Below are 19,407 nucleotides of genomic sequence, written 5' to 3' on the forward strand. Positions count from 1 at the left end.
TCACCTCTGGCAGAACGGGTTTATTTGCTGAGGAATGTGAGCAGCATTGTATATATCTACAAACAATTCACCCAGGTGAATGGACTTTCATGTACCTTGCACCTATCCAGACCGCAAAAGGAAAAATACAGCAGAGGAGAGGAGAGTAAGGATTTGCAGCTTCTCTTCCTATTTCTTCCACTTAATTGCTTCGAGAACTTTGGCAAGTTGCTGAACCACCCTGCACTGTACAGCTCCCACAGGGTATGCAGCAAAGCACGGGCACAGGTATCTTCTGATAAAATTCTAGATATAACTGCATTACTTTAGGTGTCTTACTGGCTCATTTACCTTTGCATAGCAATCTTAGGAGAGAGATGTCTTTGGCTACCAGAGGAGAGATGGTGCCAGTAAAAATTACACACTGGTTTTCAAAGAGCTTCTACTCTGGCAGAACAGTGCTTAGATACTGTATTTTAAAAATTAATACCTAAATTGTACAAACATACAAGTACCATAATAATTCTTTAAACAGGCAAAGCAGATTGCATGTGTGCCAATGTACTTGAGAAGGACCTTCAGACAGTCATCCAGTCCACTTGGTACAGAACACACCGGGGGCTTTTTTTAAACCGCTGCCCTTTCAAGATTAAACTAGGGCACCCTATAGAGGGATATAAAAGAATAATTGAATATCCTGAGTTCAGAATAACTACTCTTTCAAGATACAAACTCACAAAACCTGCAATGTTCACAATTTTAAATTGTTTCAAAAATACGTTATGTAAAATGAACACATAAAAGTATACTTTGTGACAGTCTTAAAAAAAAAGTGCAGGTTAACTTGGCGAAGATCCTTTATGGTAGCGCTTACCCTCCCTTTCAAGTAAATACAGAATACATTCACTCAGATAGGATGGATTGTTTGCACCTCTCAGGATTATGTTATAATGTTAAACAAATCCAGCTTAGGGCTGATAGACACAATATTTTCCAGTGGTCAGCACGGATCCCGTTAGAAAAATCAGGGTTAACTCTCACACCTCTTGTGACCATCCTCTTGGAAGCTAAAATAGGTAATGAGAAATGTCAAGTCCCAAGATCAATGAAATTTCAGGCTCTAGGGACAAAACAGGAATAGCATTGATCCTTTTAAAGAACACCAGTCAGAGGGTGAATGCAATATATTGCACAGAAAGGCTCAAGAGGATAAGCGGCCAAGTCCAACATACTTACCTGACAAAAAATTCAATCAGCTTTTAGCACAAGCTGCCTACCCTTCCTTTCTTTCATGCAGGAGTCTGATTCCAATTAAAGTGTGCAAATTAATTTTTATCACTTCCAAATTAGTTTCTGAATTTGTGTCTGTTTCAGATGAGAGCATCTGTCCCTCACTTTCCTGCAATTCTATCATCCACTTTGGTATCTGTTCAAAGACTTGGAGATAATTCTCATTTTCAAAGTCACTTGTTTGAAAGAGACATTCAATAAAGCAATCATAAAATGTAAAAATAAAACAACTATAACGATACATGTTGAACTCCAGGGCATATCATGTACTCTCTTTGCTCCTTTTTGTGATGACTAATACAGTTGCTATGTGAGAAGAAATTTGTATACAAATGAGTGCTCAGCTAAAACAAATCCCTATATTTCATAAGACAAAAAAATCAAAACACAAATTGTCAAACTCCATCACAATAATTTTTCTATTCAATCTCTTAGAACTGCAAAGATTTACATTTGCCAGATCACTTCAAAGAATTAAAAGAAGCAAATTATGTCCTTTGCATGTGCTGTGTCTTCCTAAGAGAAAACAGATTCCTTTCACTCTTCTCTCAACTGCACCAGATTTATATAATGTGGTCATCAATTTAATAAGGTGCAGATTCAGATTACCTATTTCAGAAGGGCAATTTTGGCTTAGAAAATAGGTATCTGACCCTGGCAAGATGACTGAGCGTCATTCACCCAAAGGTGGTAGTTATCCAAGCAAGGATAAAGAAATAAGGGGGGCTCAAAGGTACATAAAAACTTTCATTCAACGGCCCTTCAACCTAAAGGGATTCATGCCACATCTACCACTTTCCAGGAGTATCCTCAGGCACCAGCCTCTAGTCCAGGTTCGAAAAGGACATTTTCTATCACCATTATTGGAGCTTGGCCCTCGCATAGCCATGAAAACAATTTTTGTTTGAGAAATTAGAAGTAGGGAGAAGATTTGCCCTACATACTGCTGTTGAAGGTATGCAGTTTTAGTTCCCAATTTCCTGATTTATCTCTATTTCTATCCAATCATCATCTCACATAAGATCCATAAACAAGAGCAGAGAAAAAAACTTTGCTTTCCACCAAAGCTGGAGGTTCACAGGGAGCCCCTCCCACATTAATTTATAGCCTGATAGCCAGCATATGCTTGTGAACGTGGGAATGAGGGTTTGAATTCCCCCAGTCTCTGCAGGCCAAGAACTTAGTCTCCCACTTCCTGGACAAACATTTTAACCAGAAGCGGTTTTTTTTACAAGATATTTTTGAAAGCTAATCCATGGAAAAAAATTGTATCTAAAACCTGGTAAAACTTCAGTCTTCTCACAGCAATTGTGAGAAGCATGAAGAAACCGTGACAAGTGCAAACTGAACCAGAAACTCCTTTTTGGTACTTATTGTAGAATAAAAGTGATAACTTAATAAATGCATTGATTAGAAAAATTATTTTAAAATTATAAAATGAAGCTCACCATGCTCTCACACGCAAGTTTGCGACTGCTGAGCTGGAGCAGTGACTTGCAAGAGTCTTATCCGAGACACAAATTTTCTCCATTCTCCTCTTTAAACTCCAGCTGGTTCTGTATTTCCCACAGACACAGCTGAGGTCACCCTCTGAGCACATGCCCGCACAGGTATTTCAGCAGAAGGCTCTACACAAGGCTGACAGGATGGGTTATTGACATACAAGTTGTTTAGTAAAGATTTTATCTAAACTCATGGATTCCGGAATATGGAATTTTAGCAGAATTGGTCAGGAGTTTGTTCTGACAATCTTTTGCCCCAGACTGTTTCACAATAAATGATGGTGATCGCTGTTTTCTAATGAAACAGTATCTACATTTTTCTATACAAGTGTTAAATTACATGAAGTGCTTAGGACTGAGGGCTTGCTTCCCCCCTCCCTTAACATTTCCTGAAACAACTAAAGTTCCTTTTGGTAATTGGATGCATTGAAGTTGAAATTGATAATTAACTGTCTTTCAGCTTAAAAGATCATTATAAAGTCAAGCATCTAACCTAGATAATTACTATACCTGACATTTTTCTTTGAATTCTTCACCTTCTTACAGTCTGTGGTGTAAAATACCTTATCTGTGTCTCCAGATGACAGCTTTTAAAAAACTAATCCCCCTTTTTTCCCCCTGAAAATATCATCTACGTCTTTCTGGAAATTCATTCTAAAGATGTTAACTAATTGGATTTGACCTACAGTGAACATCTCACTTTCATTTTTCCTGCAAGGTAAATCCTAATCTTCTACCAGTAAGTATAGAAGAAGAGTAGATCAGGAAATACTCCTTTACTACTTCAGTGGCTTTAACTATGCTTCAAGCATATTTTTCATAAGGATTGTTGAGAATGCTTCGCTCCTGAAAATTAGTATACAGGGAATCAGTTATACAACAACCATCGCGTCTGTTCATGGTAGGAAACAGAATCTAGTAGTCATTACTTCAGCAGAAAGACTTAGTAATTGTAGAAGCTTTAAAAGGCAGAAGATCCTACAGGCATATAATCACTTGTGATCTATCCTTACTGGTGTATGTTCATGAAAAGTCAAAGCAGCTGTTAATAAGGGTATGTTTAGAACACATGAAGTTGTGGTTATAGTACAGTACTAGTACATAATTAGCATACTCATGGTAACTTTCATCCAGTAGAGATCCAGAGACAGCAATAATATTGATGACATCACTCTTCCTCAACATGAGTCTTCAGCATGTCTTCAACATGAGTAGTAAGAAATCCGATCAATATATTTCGAAGCTACCACAGCGGACTTAGGTATTCAATCTTCCTGAGTTCTGCTCCCCGTGCCTGCGAGATTACATTTGCCTGGACATGACTATCTGCAGCAGTTTCCCATTAATCTGACTATAAGGCCTTTTCTTCGGCAAAACGGCCCCTTATTCATATAGAGTTAGAGACAGAGAGCAAATCATACAATTTGGTTTTGTTTTCATTGATTTCTGTGAGCCTACTGATATCCTTTCTTTTCATAAAATTAAAGATCTCCAAGGCAAGACACTTTTGAAGTTACACAGCTAGAGATTAAACCCGAGGTTCCAAAAAGTACCACCTTCTTGCATTCATATATGTTCATGATGACAAAAAGGTATTAGAACTAAAATAAATCTATCTGCAAAAGCATTGGAGCGGTTTGTATCAGCCAGTAAGGAGATGCTAATGGCAGGGCTGTCCAAGCCCTGCTATTATCAAAAGAAGTAAGGATAAGTCTTATATTTTTTCTTTAATGAAAGGAGCAAGCTCTTATTTATTTCTGCCTCTTAGCATAGAAATTATTCATACTTTATATGAATCACAAAGGCACTCAAGAAGCAAAATGGCATCACGCTAAACACAGTGCCCTGACACGAAATTCCTCTCCAGACGGAATTTCTCCCTATCTGAGAAAATGCTAAAAATAAAGACTAAATAAAAGCTAAATGCTAAAAAGCCCTGTAATATACATAAAAATCAGAGAAATTTTTTATGGTGACACAATTTTGTTCCCCCCCTCTCCATTCTCTCTGTTATAAAAGCAAAAGAAAGTCAGGTGAGAATGTGAGGCTTTTACCTGTCTCCCCTTTCCTCTGCTTACAGACAAAAGGAAGAAAATTAAAACACAATAAAAAATCTGCTGCTGCAAAATTAACAAAATATTTACCTTGCAACAAATAAAACACTTTTCTACCAGGCATTCAGTTGAAGAAATACCTTCACTTAGATGTCTGTAACTGACAGGTCTACAACTGCCTTCAGCCAGAGATCAAAATTGATAGTGATGGATTCTTCCATGTTTATCTAAAGAGGCAATATCCTTGCGCTGAAAATAATCATCAGAATTCAGAAACTTCTTTAAATGAAATGGGTTTAGTGTTGTGCAAAACAGGTCTAGTATTTGGATAAAAGTTGCTCTTGTCTTTAGCTGCAGTCACATTCCTAGCCTGCATGCAGGGGCCTTGTAAATTAGTAGTGCACTATTAAGTGCCCTCTTACCTAAATTAATATTATTATTATTATTGTGTCCCCTTCACTCTGCAAAGCACTGACAGTTAGTCCCCTACAAATGAAATGTAAACTCTTTCTGACATTTTAGCTTTTTCTATTTTTATTCGGTCACATTGCTTCTCCAAAGATTTGCTTGCTATAGAAAGACCTTTCTCAAAGACACTCATTTAATTCCATGGCATGTGAGACGTTCCCTTTTTGAAAAGGCAAGCAGCTGATATAGCATGCTGTAGCACAAAAGGAGTAAGTTAAAATGCCAAAAAATATTTCTGGGGAAAGGAAAGTCAAAATATAGTGATATACATCCTGTCACTTAAAGGCCATAGCCATCTTGTTCTAGTTTACGATGACATGATGCTGTAAGTGATAAAGGCAATTATGAATTTAAGAATTACTCCCATACTATTACCTGTTACCACGCACAGCCTGTTTAAACACTTTTTGACTAGGACTCAATGAACTGCTTAGCATGTTGTGCTCTTCTTATACCAACTTTCAACCTGTAAGTGAAGTAATCGATATATTTGGTAATACCTTCTGAAGCTGACAGAAGGAATGCTAAAAATGAATAGGGGTGACGGAGGACCTCTCAGGAGGGTGTTTTTTACAGGATATACTTACTGCTATTTGGATTGTCACCTATAATATGATGTCGGCCACTCCAGTACCAAAGCAGCAGTGTAGCGTCACGAGACCCAGACACGATGTAGCAGTCACCGCCGATATAAGACTCTGATCTGGCAAGGCAAGTCACAACATCCCAGTGGCCAAACACAATCTGAGTTAATTTTCCTGGTGGGAATGCAACGCAATACAAATTCAGGTTTTTTAAAATACTTGCATCATTTAGAAATCATTATCTAAATCACTAATAAATATTCTGTTCAAATGCAATTTTTGCCTCATGTACCTTAATTAGAGTTCACTACATGCTACAACAAGGTTAAAAAATCACAAAGATAAAGCTTTTTTTTTTTTTCTCTTTTCATTTTCCTGTTGAGGGCTGTGCTCTATGTCAATCCGTAGCCTAACCCTTATCTCTGAAAATCAAGTCAGTGCTGCAGTCACTGAATATTAAGTGGAGTTACTGCTCCATCAGTATTTATGCAATAGTGTTAGAACGTTATTTGTGAATTTCATGAATGATATGCGTAAGACAGCACATGAACTCTTCCATAATGGTGCTACATTATTATATTAAAATTGTATATTTGTTCTATGTTCATGTCAAACTAAGGTTTATTATGATCATCACCTCCTTCTTTCTATTATTGTGGTCAGTTTATAGCAATATACTGCATGATATTAGGCTAAGCAACCAGACAAAAAAAATACTGGCTCCTGGTAGCAGGCTATGCAACCTACTTCCTTATTACACGAAATAAACAGAGATAGAAACAATACAGCCATGAAAATATTGTAAAAAAAATTTTGGTTGATCCTTTTGATATGATCGATTCCCTGAATATAACTATGGTTTTTCAAAAGTTACCACTAACAAAATTCATGCCTTTCTGTTTCCTTTTACGCCCTTTATCTTCCACAAAAAAAAGCATCTTAAAGCTATTATGCTCAAACAAGGATTTTATAAACTGCCCTTTAACACTTATTGAGGGGTAAGCACACGGTGTTGGATATGGGAGTATTGAGACAACCATTCACTTTGTGACCTACAAAGAAACAGGTGGTTGTATTGAGGGTCACCTGTTTCCGTAGAATAAACTCGAAAGCTCTTGTCCCAGAAACCACAGATAAGAATGTAGCGATTATCTGCTGTGACCACGAAGCAATGCGCATTGATCTGGATGCTCTGATCCACAAGGTCTGTGATCTGCCGTTTGTTCACACCAGAGTTATTGGCTGTAACGAAATGCAAAACACATTTTACAAGTAAGCCATTCCAACACCTTCCTGTCATCCACTTACAGGAGAAAATGAATACATTTAACTTTCAATGAACTGTGAATTTGTTGTTGAGTAAGCATTTTGAATATGAACATTAGAGCTGTCTATACGGGTGTCAGAAACACAAAATTATTGTGAGATTTCTGGTTTCCCTTTGAATAAGACAAAAGATTTTACAGGAGATGACAATTTCTTATAAACTGCCTGATGCACTGCATAATATGTGGTAATATTTTAAGTGCTCTGCTGAAGTACTCTCCAAAACCAGACTGAACTAGGGGAAAGTGATGGAAGTCCATTTAAAATACCAAGTCAATGCTAACATAACTGCAGAAAGTAAATTCGTGCTGGTTGGTATCTCTCCTACGAAAATATCCCAGCTTATATTGTGTGACCTTGACATCCCCCATACCTCCAGATGCTTAACCACATCCGAGATATAAAGATTGATCCAATGAAGCTATTCAAATCTAATGTGCTTTTTCAGCACTGTTTTAACACCTACTCCTCAAGCAGGGAGCCAGGCCGTGGGCAGTACTGTTAAGAGTGGCGATGCCACCTGGAAATTCCCCCAGACAGAGGGAAAAGAAATGGTTTGTGCAGAATCCCACCACCCCAACTGTCAAATGGAGCTGTTAGGAAGGACTGTGAGTCACCAGGTAATGCGCTCTTTACTTCCTCTGATGCAACAGACAGGATTTGGCAATACAATAAAGGTATGTTCCCTCTCACCTAATATTAACTTTCTAAAAGTTCAGTATATAATCTAAATTAATGATCTACACTACCCTCTATACTCACTGGAGACATCGTTTCACATGGCAAGTCATCTCACGCTGTAATAGCTGTCCAAGTGCCAGAGGATGGTTTCTCTTTCTACAGTAGCTACGGAGGGAATCTTGACAACTAACTTCAGCTAATTGAAGTTAGATGAGATAAAACTCACTCTGAGAGACATGTTTCTCCTAACATAGGAGCACAACTTAATGCAGATAATATTATGAAATTTCTTTTGCCCTATTTTTGGTTATTCTACTGAAATTGCTCAAAACTGCATGAAAGAAGAGACTCAACCGAAAAAAAAAAGCAACAAAACCAACAACCCAACTCCTATTTTAAATTTGCTTGTAAAAGTTAATAACAGGTTTATATACATTCCAAGAACACATATTTAAATTACCAGACCCTCTATGTCCATCCTCTGAAAGATAAGGAATAACAAATTACTCAGATTTCCAGAACAGGTGGACACAATAGTTGTGCCCTAGCTTTTGAGAGGAAAATCTGAAGAGGAAACCTTTGTCATTATTTGAGCAAATGAAGCATACAGAATGAGAAAGCTTACTCTCCTGAGGTACTTGTATATAAATCTTTCAACTGCGAATATTGACACCGATGAAAAAGGAACTTTTCATCTGGAGATGTTTAAAAATGCATTTTTTCCTCACCAATGCTGCAAATTTGTCTCTAAGAACCTTCCCTATCCCCAATGTCTGTCTCAAAAATATGCCTACTGCAAAAAAATAAACAACCAACCACAAAGCAAACAGTTGCAATTACAGAGAAATAATGATCGTTAGGAATACAACCCCTGCAATCTCTCTAACAGTTTTAGCAGATGCTATTTCTCAAAATACTTCACTTTCTCCAATATTTTTTGCATTTAAAAAATACAGTCATGCATCAATTTAAAATCCAGTCTTTTCTTTATTAATTTAGTAATGCCAACTAAAACAATCCAAATCATAAATTGAATGAAAAGAAATGGATCTGCATCTGCACTGATATACACAGTGCTGGCTGTAAGAAATGAAATATGTGAACCCTACCAGACCCTCACATTTTATTTTAATAATGTCACCTGATAAAAGAACAGAATTAAAGAGTGGGCTAACAACGTAACTGACTTAAGTGGTTATTTCATAAATACCAATTGGTGGTGATGTTAATAACAAATAGCACTCTTGTAATTCATTCAGCATTGATAGCTAATGCTTTTAGTACTCCAGGACTGACAAGAATAAATATTTTCCTATCTGCTGTGTTAAACGAAGCATAATATACAAATATAGCTTAATCAATAATTCTTGAAAATGCCGTTTTCAAATATATTGCTACATTTTCATCTTGACATACCAATCAATGGATCCATTTCGATTGGAAGATGATGGGCTTGATCCAAAGAATATCCTGGGGCTCCCCGAAGGCCTACACATGAAAAGAAAAATAAAACGTATAGGAACCTTGTTGTCTAAATTTTTATACAATTTTTCTAGGTCAGAACTGCATTATTGGATGATTATATATAAAAAGTAACTTCTTAGCATTACTTGTCCCATGAATCTTTTAAGATTCCTGGTTCTGTGCTACACAAATATGCATTTGTTAATTCTTCAGTTATGTAAAAGTAACTATAAATGTATGAGCACTAATTTCATCACAATTTTTGCAGCCACAAACATTCACTTAATAACTCCTTTAAAATCGTGTAAGAGAGATTTATTTTTATATATATTTGAGCACTGGGTGAGATCTTATAATAGCGCAGAAAAGAAAAATAATTGGATTGAACATTGTTATGAGTTTCTTACATATGGAAACCTGTAAGCGACAGAAACTTGGATCTTCTCATGGTTTTATCTAGAACTTTTAACTGGGAAATTGTTGGCTACAGGGGATTTGCCACAATTATTCCTACTAGTTCTATCCTGAGAAATCCTTAAGCTGTTCAAATGTGCATCAGGGACTGCATATTTAGTGTTATCTGCTCTCATGCATGGATAGCATTGTTTTGACTCTTCTGAACACCTTCCCTAGCATATAAATCAGAATGATCACAACTGAAAATAAATTTTTTGTCAGGAATTACCATGTTTCACAAGTATATCCTCCATAAGAGGAGATACAGAGTCTGGAGAATAAACTCCAATTTCTACTACTGCAATAGGCAACCAGAGGAGGCACAAGAAAACAGGGTCTACAGCTTCTGAAAAGCACTACTCTGAGAACCTCTCCTTCCCTCCTTTCTCTCTCTTCTTTCAAAACCAAACCACTTTGGGACAGATCTTTACTAGTATTAACTTAGATTCATTTGCTTTTATTGTGAGATGGCTATGTAAATGCATACTACTATGTATAAACTCTAAAGATCTACATACATCCCACCGCAGTTGAAGTGGTCTGTAGATGAACCTATCCTTTATACTGGAGTTGTGATTTATTAAAATAATATTATGGTAATAGTAGGAAATTGATACCCTGTCCTGGATTAGCCTTTTGCAAAACAAAAGACACTGCCAGGCCGGATGAAAAAGTTTAGAACATCATTAGAAGGAGTTCTGATTCTCCAAACAGTTTTGTTTTCCTGTCTCTTCCTCTTATAATATATTGAGAAAGTATTCCTCTCTCTGAAATTTACACCAGAGGTTTTCAAATGGTGTGAAAATTAGTTCATGGTTGGTTCATGACGTGAATTCTGCATGCTTTCAACATGACTTATGTTTTACAAGAGTATATAAGAAAAACTAAACCTAACAGTCACATGCATCATAAAAGTCAACACAACTTCTACTAAACTAGATGACTCGAAATAACATTTGTTAAAAAATGCTTGAAATCCAGGATACTGCAATATTAGTCACCTTGACTTCTTCACAGTAAAGTATGGGTAGGAATTTTGGCTTTCCCTCACTTGGCGATCTGGATGAGAAAGGGGTACTCATGTACTAAATAAGCCTTCTCAAATGGAGAAGACGTGAATGATGTTGAGTACGGAGTACTTGGGCAATGTCCCTGAAAAAGCCAGGGGAATTAATTAGGAATTAGTCAACCAATGTTAGTCAAAGGAGTTTTAAAATACCAGGGGACAGTTCTGTACCTCTGAATCATTTCTGACATTGGGCTTTTCCATTGAGGACACTATCACAAAAATATTTTTAAAAAATGTTTTGTTTGGGTTTTTTTCCCTCTAAATTTTTCCCTTCAGACATGGGCAAAACATGTTTACTTCTAATGCAGTTGCACCTGATGGAGTATCATAAATGCATAGATTTGTGAAAGGCAATTAGCTCCTGTTCTGTTCCTGTCGGACTCTCTAAACCACCATGCAAAATTTGTAAACAGAGAACAGGTACATTCTGAATACATGCAGAATTTAATATTCATGCTAACATTATTTAAATGTTCAGAATAAAAGTGATATTAAACCTTATATTACTATTCAAGAATTCAGAGTGATATTTACTTGCTCTGAGAGTTCCTCTAATGCATGCCTATAAGGGAATTCCCATTCATTCCTCTAATTATTTCTTGTAACACCGGTCTTTGGCCAGAGGTGGGATCTAGAGGTGAGATCCCAGAGGTGGGATCTATTTCACCTGACTTGAATTATTCACTGAGAAGATGTTTACATTTAAGCCAGTGAAATCCCTAGGTAATCCGGAATGCCTGTATATCTAGTGCTGGTAGACATCTAACCTAAATATCACAAATCCCTTTCCAGGAGGAACTACTTCTGTCCAGGGGTTTCTCCTGTGCATAAAGAGTGGAGGATTTTTCTTTTTTGGCCTAGTCCCTACAAAGTTCCTGAGCCAGCTACTGAGTTACACTCTCACATACCAGATACCTTCTCATTTTTACCAGGTGGTAAGAAACCTTCAAAAATTTCCAGATACTGCAGCATAAGGGCTACCACAGCAGGAAGCTACCTTAGAAAATGTGACTTGTTCATACCTCATGGCCCCATGGGCCCACCACTTATTTAGCAATGCCTGGGACAACCTCAGCACCTACCCGTCCAGGTGAGGAGACAGGACGGTCCTAGTGGCAATATGGAGAGGTTGTAAGAAGGGCTGGAAGGGAAATTTGGGATGACTTCGTTGTATGGGCGTTGTATGGGCTCCCAAACAAAACATTTGGGAGGGAATGAGGAAATCTCTCTTCGGAATAGTTTGGTTTCTGGCTGCTTAGGGTCCCACATTACCTAATGGTGACCCAAGGGAAGGCTTATGACAAGCTCCTGGACAGACCTGAAATCTCTGTCAAGCAGCAGAGAGTGATGTATCCTCTCTAGCATGCCAGTATGTACTTCTGAAACCTGGGACATATTAATATCGGCTGTGTCAACAACAGCAGCGCTCTCCCGAAAATCATTATATCAAAGGCTGATCCTGATGTAACCACAAATCGATTGGCTGCCATGGTGATGTGCTGCTGTCAGGGAGAGTGTTTCTAGGAATGACACCAGAGAAAACACAAGCTTTGATTATTTGACATAAACTGGAGAAAATGTTAAATTTTTGTGCACCGGCAGGTGAGTGAGATTGACCCACATCTAGCTAAATTGCACTCAAAATTAAAGCTGCACTGTTAAGGTCTTCAAATTTGAATGAAACGTGCCTGTGACACGTACCTACTGTGTTGTGCCACCGATTGACTGCAAACAGCCTGCTGCAAGTGACGGTCACCACAGCGGGAATGGTCAGGTGGGGCAGCGTGTTGGCTGCCACGTGTGTGACGGGGGAATTTGATGGGAACTTCAGCACCATGATGACATCCTGCTGCATCTGATCTTTAAACATGAGGGGGCTCTGTGGAAGGAAACACTGTTGAGTAGAAAGGAGAAGAGAGCAGAAGAAAACAGAAGGGATAACACAATTAGTGAGGAGGTCTGAGGGAAAACGAGGTTAAACAAGAGCAGGCAAGCATGTGCACATACAGGGAAAACAACGCTACCTGCGCGTCTACACTAGTGATGGAGGAGAGCAAGATCAGAAGCTATTATTGGAGCATTACACGAGGACAAGTAGAGAATAGGTATGGTAAGGGTTATCATTACGGGGTGCAAAATCACCATTAGCATTAATTAATACACAGTAAAATATAAAGCTATACAGCAGTTAATACTCATACAATAGAGATATGAATCAAATAAAAGATTTAATCAATTAATACATCATAAATATAACTGCTATAAACTACAACGGTTGAAAAAAGAAATTTTAAGAGGGACTCAAAAACTTACAGATATTTAGTTTTTCTTAATTAAAAAATTTTCTTAATCTTCATATGAAATACAGCACTTCCAAACATAGACAATTTAATTCTATGTAGAGTAAATACTTATGAGGGAGTCTGTAAGTAATTCTAAACCCATTTGATGATTCTACAAGTGACACACTTTTTTGTACATCAACAATAATACTGTTATTAAGTACTGTTTTTAATGTTATTTATTTCAACCACTGTCATAACAAATAGAATTATTTCTAGAAGTTCAAATAAACCTTTCTACTTATCAGTTTAAATTATTATTAAAAATATATTATCCATATCTTAGGAATATAAAATAAATATTATGTATGTTTGACACACATTATTAAAATAACACCGCTAACACTTCCAAATCAATTCCCACTTTTGCAGCGTACAACTAGATAGAGTGATTTCCTTGTAGACAGATAAAATGATTGAAACTACTGCACGTATTACTGTCGATTTACAAAACTTAAAAGATGATTTCTAGCCCTAAGCATTTAAACAAAGGCACTGAGGGGCACAGAGATCTGTCTCGTTCAGTCTGGCTATTTCATATAATTCTTTGCAAGAAGCAGAGACAAATACGTTGGGAATGAATTTTGGAGTTCAAATTGAAATTCAAAATATACATTGTATTTTCCCAGCGGAACAGACAGGAGGATTCCGGCATGATTTGAACTCCAATACTTCATTTTTGTCAAGCAGGCATTGTTCATAAAACAGCCCCTAACAATGCATCCTTTAAAACAAAACAAAACAAAACAAAACAACATGCTCACTCTAAGAAAAGCCTGCAGTCATTCCCACTACTTGCAAAAATAAGAATGTAAATACGTATTTATCAAGTGTATATTTATGAAGATAGGGCCTTTTTATACACTATTAGACAGGAGAAGCCAGGACTGGAGGCAGCTAAAGCTATTCAAACCTCCACCTTGCCCTGCTAGAGCACCGCAAAGGAAGTACGGCTGCATGGGCCACAGAGGGCATTGAAAGTGTTGCTTCATGGGTACTTTATGACCTAGAAAGGATCCTCAGGTTCAAAGGGAATGCATTGCCGGCCAGCAGTTATGTCTCACCAGGTGCATGGCGGAGCTCCGAGGTGGATGGGGCTCAATGAGCAACTGCGATGGCGTCTGTCCAAAGTTCTGTATCTGCGCCTCCATGGCCTGCGGGCAAGGGAGAGGGACTGTCATGAGCAATATGCGTCAAGGAGAGAGGTCAACACACTGTGTGACAATGCAGGCATATCCCAAGTCAGCCATGAAAAAAGTCCAGAAAATTCACCCGGTGCTCTCCTCCCAGGCTGCAGACTCATCCAAGTGTTAGTATTTTGTAGACAAGCTTTGCTTCTCCTTTCAAGCATGCTTCAGTTAACCAACTAACCATTCTCATTTCCAGCAACTGGCGTTACATGTGAAAATGTTAACCTGTGAGGACATGCAGTTCAGGTCTTGAGAGAGCTTTTTTTTTTGCACTAAAAAGAACATATATACCTTAATAAAGTCCTTTGTAAGGAGGAAAGTATGAGGATCTCTAATAAAATAAGCCTCTGGAATCTTAAATGGGGGGAAAGAAAAGCAAACTGAGAAACAAAATTCACGTATAAACTAAAATAAAACCAAACTAATTACTATTTCAACAACAACATTAGTAGGTTAAAACAAAAAAAAATGCCAGAAGCAAATCTTGCCAAGGCACATTCAGGCTAATGTAAAAATCTTTCCAAGTTGCATACATTCATTGAGTATTTATTTCATGCTTAATTTTATTGCATTTTTTCATGGGCTTTCAGGCTTCACAGGTTCGAAATGAAAACTTAGCAATTTCAATGCACTCTTCAAGACTTAAATCGACTTTCAGAATAAATCTGGAGTAATTCAATAGGGAGTAGAATACAGCCCATATACTGAGATGCTTCCACTACTCAAACGGTTCATTCAAACAAAAATATATTTAATATATATTCTTATAAACTTCGGCAAAAGATTGCCGCTTCTAAAAGCAATACTGTTAAAGAACACTCCTCATTTTTCAGACGGGTACTATTTTATTTGACCTTGTGAAATCGAGACTAAAGCGTTCATAGAAAACTAAACTGGCAGATTTTGAAATGCGCTGTGCATTATGTACCTATATATGTACTGTACCCTGCACTACTGACCCTTAATATTTTTCTTGCGAGCTTTATGAATTTTTCATTCGCTACCACACAAGGAACATGAAAAAAACCCCTAAAACATTACTATCTTGGTAAATTACATTATTTCATTCAGACATAAAATGTTAAGAAGCACAATAAATACTTCACGGTACAGAAGAATCCTTTTAATCTACATATTTTGTAATTCCTACAAGCCAATCTGTTTTCCTCTGCTTCACAGCATAGATGCAAGAACAGCTGTTAGAGAGAGATTTCCTAACAGGTCACTAATATCTACCACTCTTGATGCCCTAGATTGACAGGTATATAATGGAATACCACAAACAAACGGTTGCTGAAGAAGAAACTTAATGCAAAATCCAGTCAAGCAGCTGAAGGACTTTCAATGGATTCTAGCCCTAGCGCATTTGATGCTGTAATTATCCCGGTACAGGTGATTTCTTGTTTGTTGACTAATGCAGTGAACTTCAGTGTCCAAGGCACAGAGTGTTTCTTGGGAAGTGGTGAACATCTTGGATTTTATTAACATCATTTAATGATGAATTAATTTAAAATCATAGAGTAATTTTATGCAAAACCAAGGCATTTGTGTGGGCATATGTGTATGTGTTTACCATACAAGTAGTACCTCTTTACACACCATGTAGATATCTTTACTCATGCAGATACTTTTTATACAGGAATATAAAATTCACTTCAAGTCAAATCAAAGGTAGTCTTTTCTATTACATTCAGTACTCTAGAACTGATTTGCCTGGTGGGGAGGAGGGAAGAGGATGATACTTGTTTGCGAATTTCATTTTCAGAATGACAAAGACTAACATTAACAATACCAGGCACTGTGTGATATATGCTTCCATGCAGATCAGTCAATGACATTTTCAGAAAAGTAATTTCCATTTTTCTTTTTTTTTCAAATAATTATCAAGGTTAATTTAATTTTAATTTTTGAAAGAATTCTGTGTTGAACTAAGAGTGTGAATTGTATTTGGCAGCAATACTGAACGAAAACTAGATCCTCTCCCACCCTTTATAGTGATCCCTTAAATAATACTTCTGTTCTCTCACAGGCACATTGAAATGAAGTATTAAATTTTATTTCAGTGCAGCCCAATTCTAATTTACATGTTTACTTTCATGTTGTCCAGTCTTGGCAAATTCTGCTTGTTTGGCTGTAAATTATGCACACATAAACTTTGCTGGCCTCACCACCCAGTTCAGGTAGATTTATGACAGTAACAGAGGAAGAGAAAGAGAAGCAGAATACAATAATAAATCAGCATGAATTTTTCAGACTATGAGGAATAAACACTTATAACTGTCAAAAGCAACTATTATTTTACAGCTGAGGATGTCCTGGTAAATACTCACTTACATACTTCACGCGCTCATATTTTAAAACATTTAAGTTAATGCCAAGTCCTTCTGTAACCAGAAAAAATGCAGAATCAAGACCTTGATACTCAGGGAATATGGAATATTTTTGCTGGCTTGCACTTACAAGACAGGCCTCTCTCCCCCACCCCATGGATAGTAACATTATCCTTTTCTTTCAAAAATACCATTTGTAAAACTGACAACTCTTAGCAGCATTAAAGAAACTCAACAATGTTTCTTAAAAAATACCCGTAATTTTCAACTACTGCACTGAGACCATAGTCTGCACAACACCACAGCTGCGCGCAGCTACAACTGGCATTCCTCTCTGGAGCTCACAACAATTAAAAAGGACAGAAAAACCTTGTCAAAACTTAACACAGAAGATAAACATAAGCATACAGAGATAAAGTGACTGGCCCAAGGGTATTCCTAATGCTGCCTCCTATCAGATCACTTGACACAAAATGAAAAGCAGGTACAGAACAGATCTGTGAATAATAATGTAATACATTGATTTGTTTACAAGAGAACTCTGGCTGTATCTGAAATTAATCTGAAAACCGGTAAGTACACACAGCAGTTTTTCTTGAACTGTAAATCATCAAACTTTAGATTTATTTAATGGTCTTAAACATTTCATTCTAATTAATCAATTCATTTTCTCCCATCAGATCTTGAGTATTGTGTGCAAAGTGCTATACCTCTCCCTGAGACACACATTCTAGTCAATTTAATATGAATTTTAATAAAATAAAGTTTATTCTCATTTCACCTTCAAATGTCCTTCATGTAGAAATAATATCAGCTTGGAATTCAGCGGCTGCCAGATTTAACGCTTTTGGAACAGCAAAATGGCAATTACATTAGTTTTCACTTTCTTAATAAGGTGTTGCAGAAAAGCTATTTAGTGAGCTGATTTGAGATTCCCCACTGTTTTTAATACACATAAAATGAGATTTGTACTCCAGACACTTCAGGGAGTACGTGCTAGGATATGATCACGTATTGCAGAAAGATAAAATGGGTCTTAGCCTATTTCTTGATAATCACAGGTCAGAACAAGGAAAGAAAAAATATCTGCAAACTTGCTAGCAATTCAAAGGTTAAAATGACTTAATCGCACACATCCTTATTTATGCCATCAAGCAAAACACAACTTCATGGTGCTTAGTATTGGCCATTTAACAACAATAGAGAGATCTATGTTGTATTTTTACATGTATTTTGGTCAAGAAATCAATATATAAAACCATCCAATCTTATGAATTATACTAATCTTAGATACAATGAGCGATATCCTCAATTTATTTTGCTCAAAGGAAATAAACTATTGGATATTCCGATTCTTATGCTTAAAGGCAAGTTGTACATTCACAAGGATGCTGCTGCTCTGTAACCTGGAGGATCAGTCCTTAGGGTCAGCTTCCTGTGGAATAAAGAGTTCAGTACATCTGCTCTGCTCATTATGCAGTCTACCAAAGTATTTGGGGTTTATTTCTTAATTCTTGAAAGAAATACAAATCTGCATTAAATAATCCAAGCAATCTGTTTCCTAAGGGGTAAGAACTGTTTCAGTGGTCAAAGGCAACGCCTCCAACAGCAAGCAACGTAACTCCAAAGGAGCAGAGCTGCAGAGCAAAAGAGTTGGTATTAGAACAGAATAGGATATTTTTTTTCAGTTGCAAGGGACCTACAATTATCATCTAGTCCAACTGCCTGACGGCTGACCAGAAGTTAAAGCATGTTATTAGGAGCATTGTCCAAATGCCTCTTTAACACTGACAGCCTTGGGGCATCAACCACCTCTCTAGGAAACCTGTTCCAGTGTTTGACCACTCTCTCGCTAAATAAAAGCTTCCTAATGTCCTGTCTAAACCTCCCCTGGTGCAGCTTTGAACCATTCCCACACTTCCTATCACTGGATACAAGGGAGGAGAGATCAGCACCACCATCCTCTTGAGGAACCTGTGCTGAAACCGTGCCCACTGCAGGGTTTTCCCACCAGGCTGGCTCCAGCGTTGGCTTTATACCCCATCAGTGTCTGAGCTCTGCTAGCTGCACCCCGGGAGCACGCTGCTTCTGTGGCTTAGAAGCCACTTCACACGCTCCAGAGCTGCTCTGCAGTGTGAACGAAAGCATGGCAAACAGGGATGAAGGGCAGACGCGTTTCAGAAGCACAGTCCTAATCTAAATGAAAATGCTAGAAATGGCTCAACCAAAACAGCACAAAATTGAAGGCTTTCTTTGCTGTTTGCCATGAAGCAGTTCATTTTTAACATTTTTTTTTCTCTAAAAATGTTCTTTAGAAATACAGGTAAAATCACCAAGGCAGATATTAATGGCGCATCTCATTTGCAAACTCCCCTTTGCTGAGACATGCCTGCTGACTACATAACACAAGAAATATAAAAGTGTGAGAAACTTTACTTTGAATCATGGAGGGAAGAAAGAAATTCCTAAAACCAGACTGCATTGCAAATATTAAGACACTGGCTTTATTCTTATGGGAAATGGCCTTGTTTCATCAATCTTCAGATTACTACCATAACCAGTCAAACTTTCTAAAATATGCATTATCTGAGCTTCTCTATGTTTTTATTACTTTTTAAAATATTCAGCCTTTTTATTACTGGTTCCCATAATCCTGCTGTGTCTTGCTCCTC

At 37.4% G+C, this 19,407-nt stretch overlaps 1 protein-coding gene across 12 annotated transcripts in view; it reads right to left on the bottom strand.

Moving 5' to 3' along the window:
* The window catches only part of NBEA (neurobeachin), a 512,894-nt gene that overhangs the window by 13,419 nt on the left and 480,068 nt on the right, over positions 1-19,407 (bottom strand). For 8 of the 12 annotated variants that reach the window (XM_074567614.1, XM_074567653.1, XM_074567643.1 and 5 more), the window contains 5 exons: positions 14,280-14,369; positions 12,575-12,767; positions 9,301-9,372; positions 6,964-7,119; positions 5,881-6,051 (listed from right to left, as the gene is read on the bottom strand). In XM_074567614.1, coding sequence (XP_074423715.1) covers positions 5,881-6,051; positions 6,964-7,119; positions 9,301-9,372; positions 12,575-12,767; positions 14,280-14,369 — 682 coding nt within the window. Of the gene's footprint in view, positions 1-5,880; positions 6,052-6,963; positions 7,120-9,300; positions 9,373-12,574; positions 12,768-14,279; positions 14,370-14,696; positions 14,760-19,407 lie in introns of all 12 variants that reach the window. The other 4 variants (XM_074567680.1, XM_074567671.1, XM_074567633.1 and 1 more) reach the window with 2 other exon arrangements.

The sequence above is a fragment of the Larus michahellis genome, chromosome 1 (genome assembly GCF_964199755.1).
Source record: "Larus michahellis chromosome 1, bLarMic1.1, whole genome shotgun sequence".
Taxonomy (NCBI): Eukaryota; Metazoa; Chordata; class Aves; order Charadriiformes; family Laridae; genus Larus; species Larus michahellis.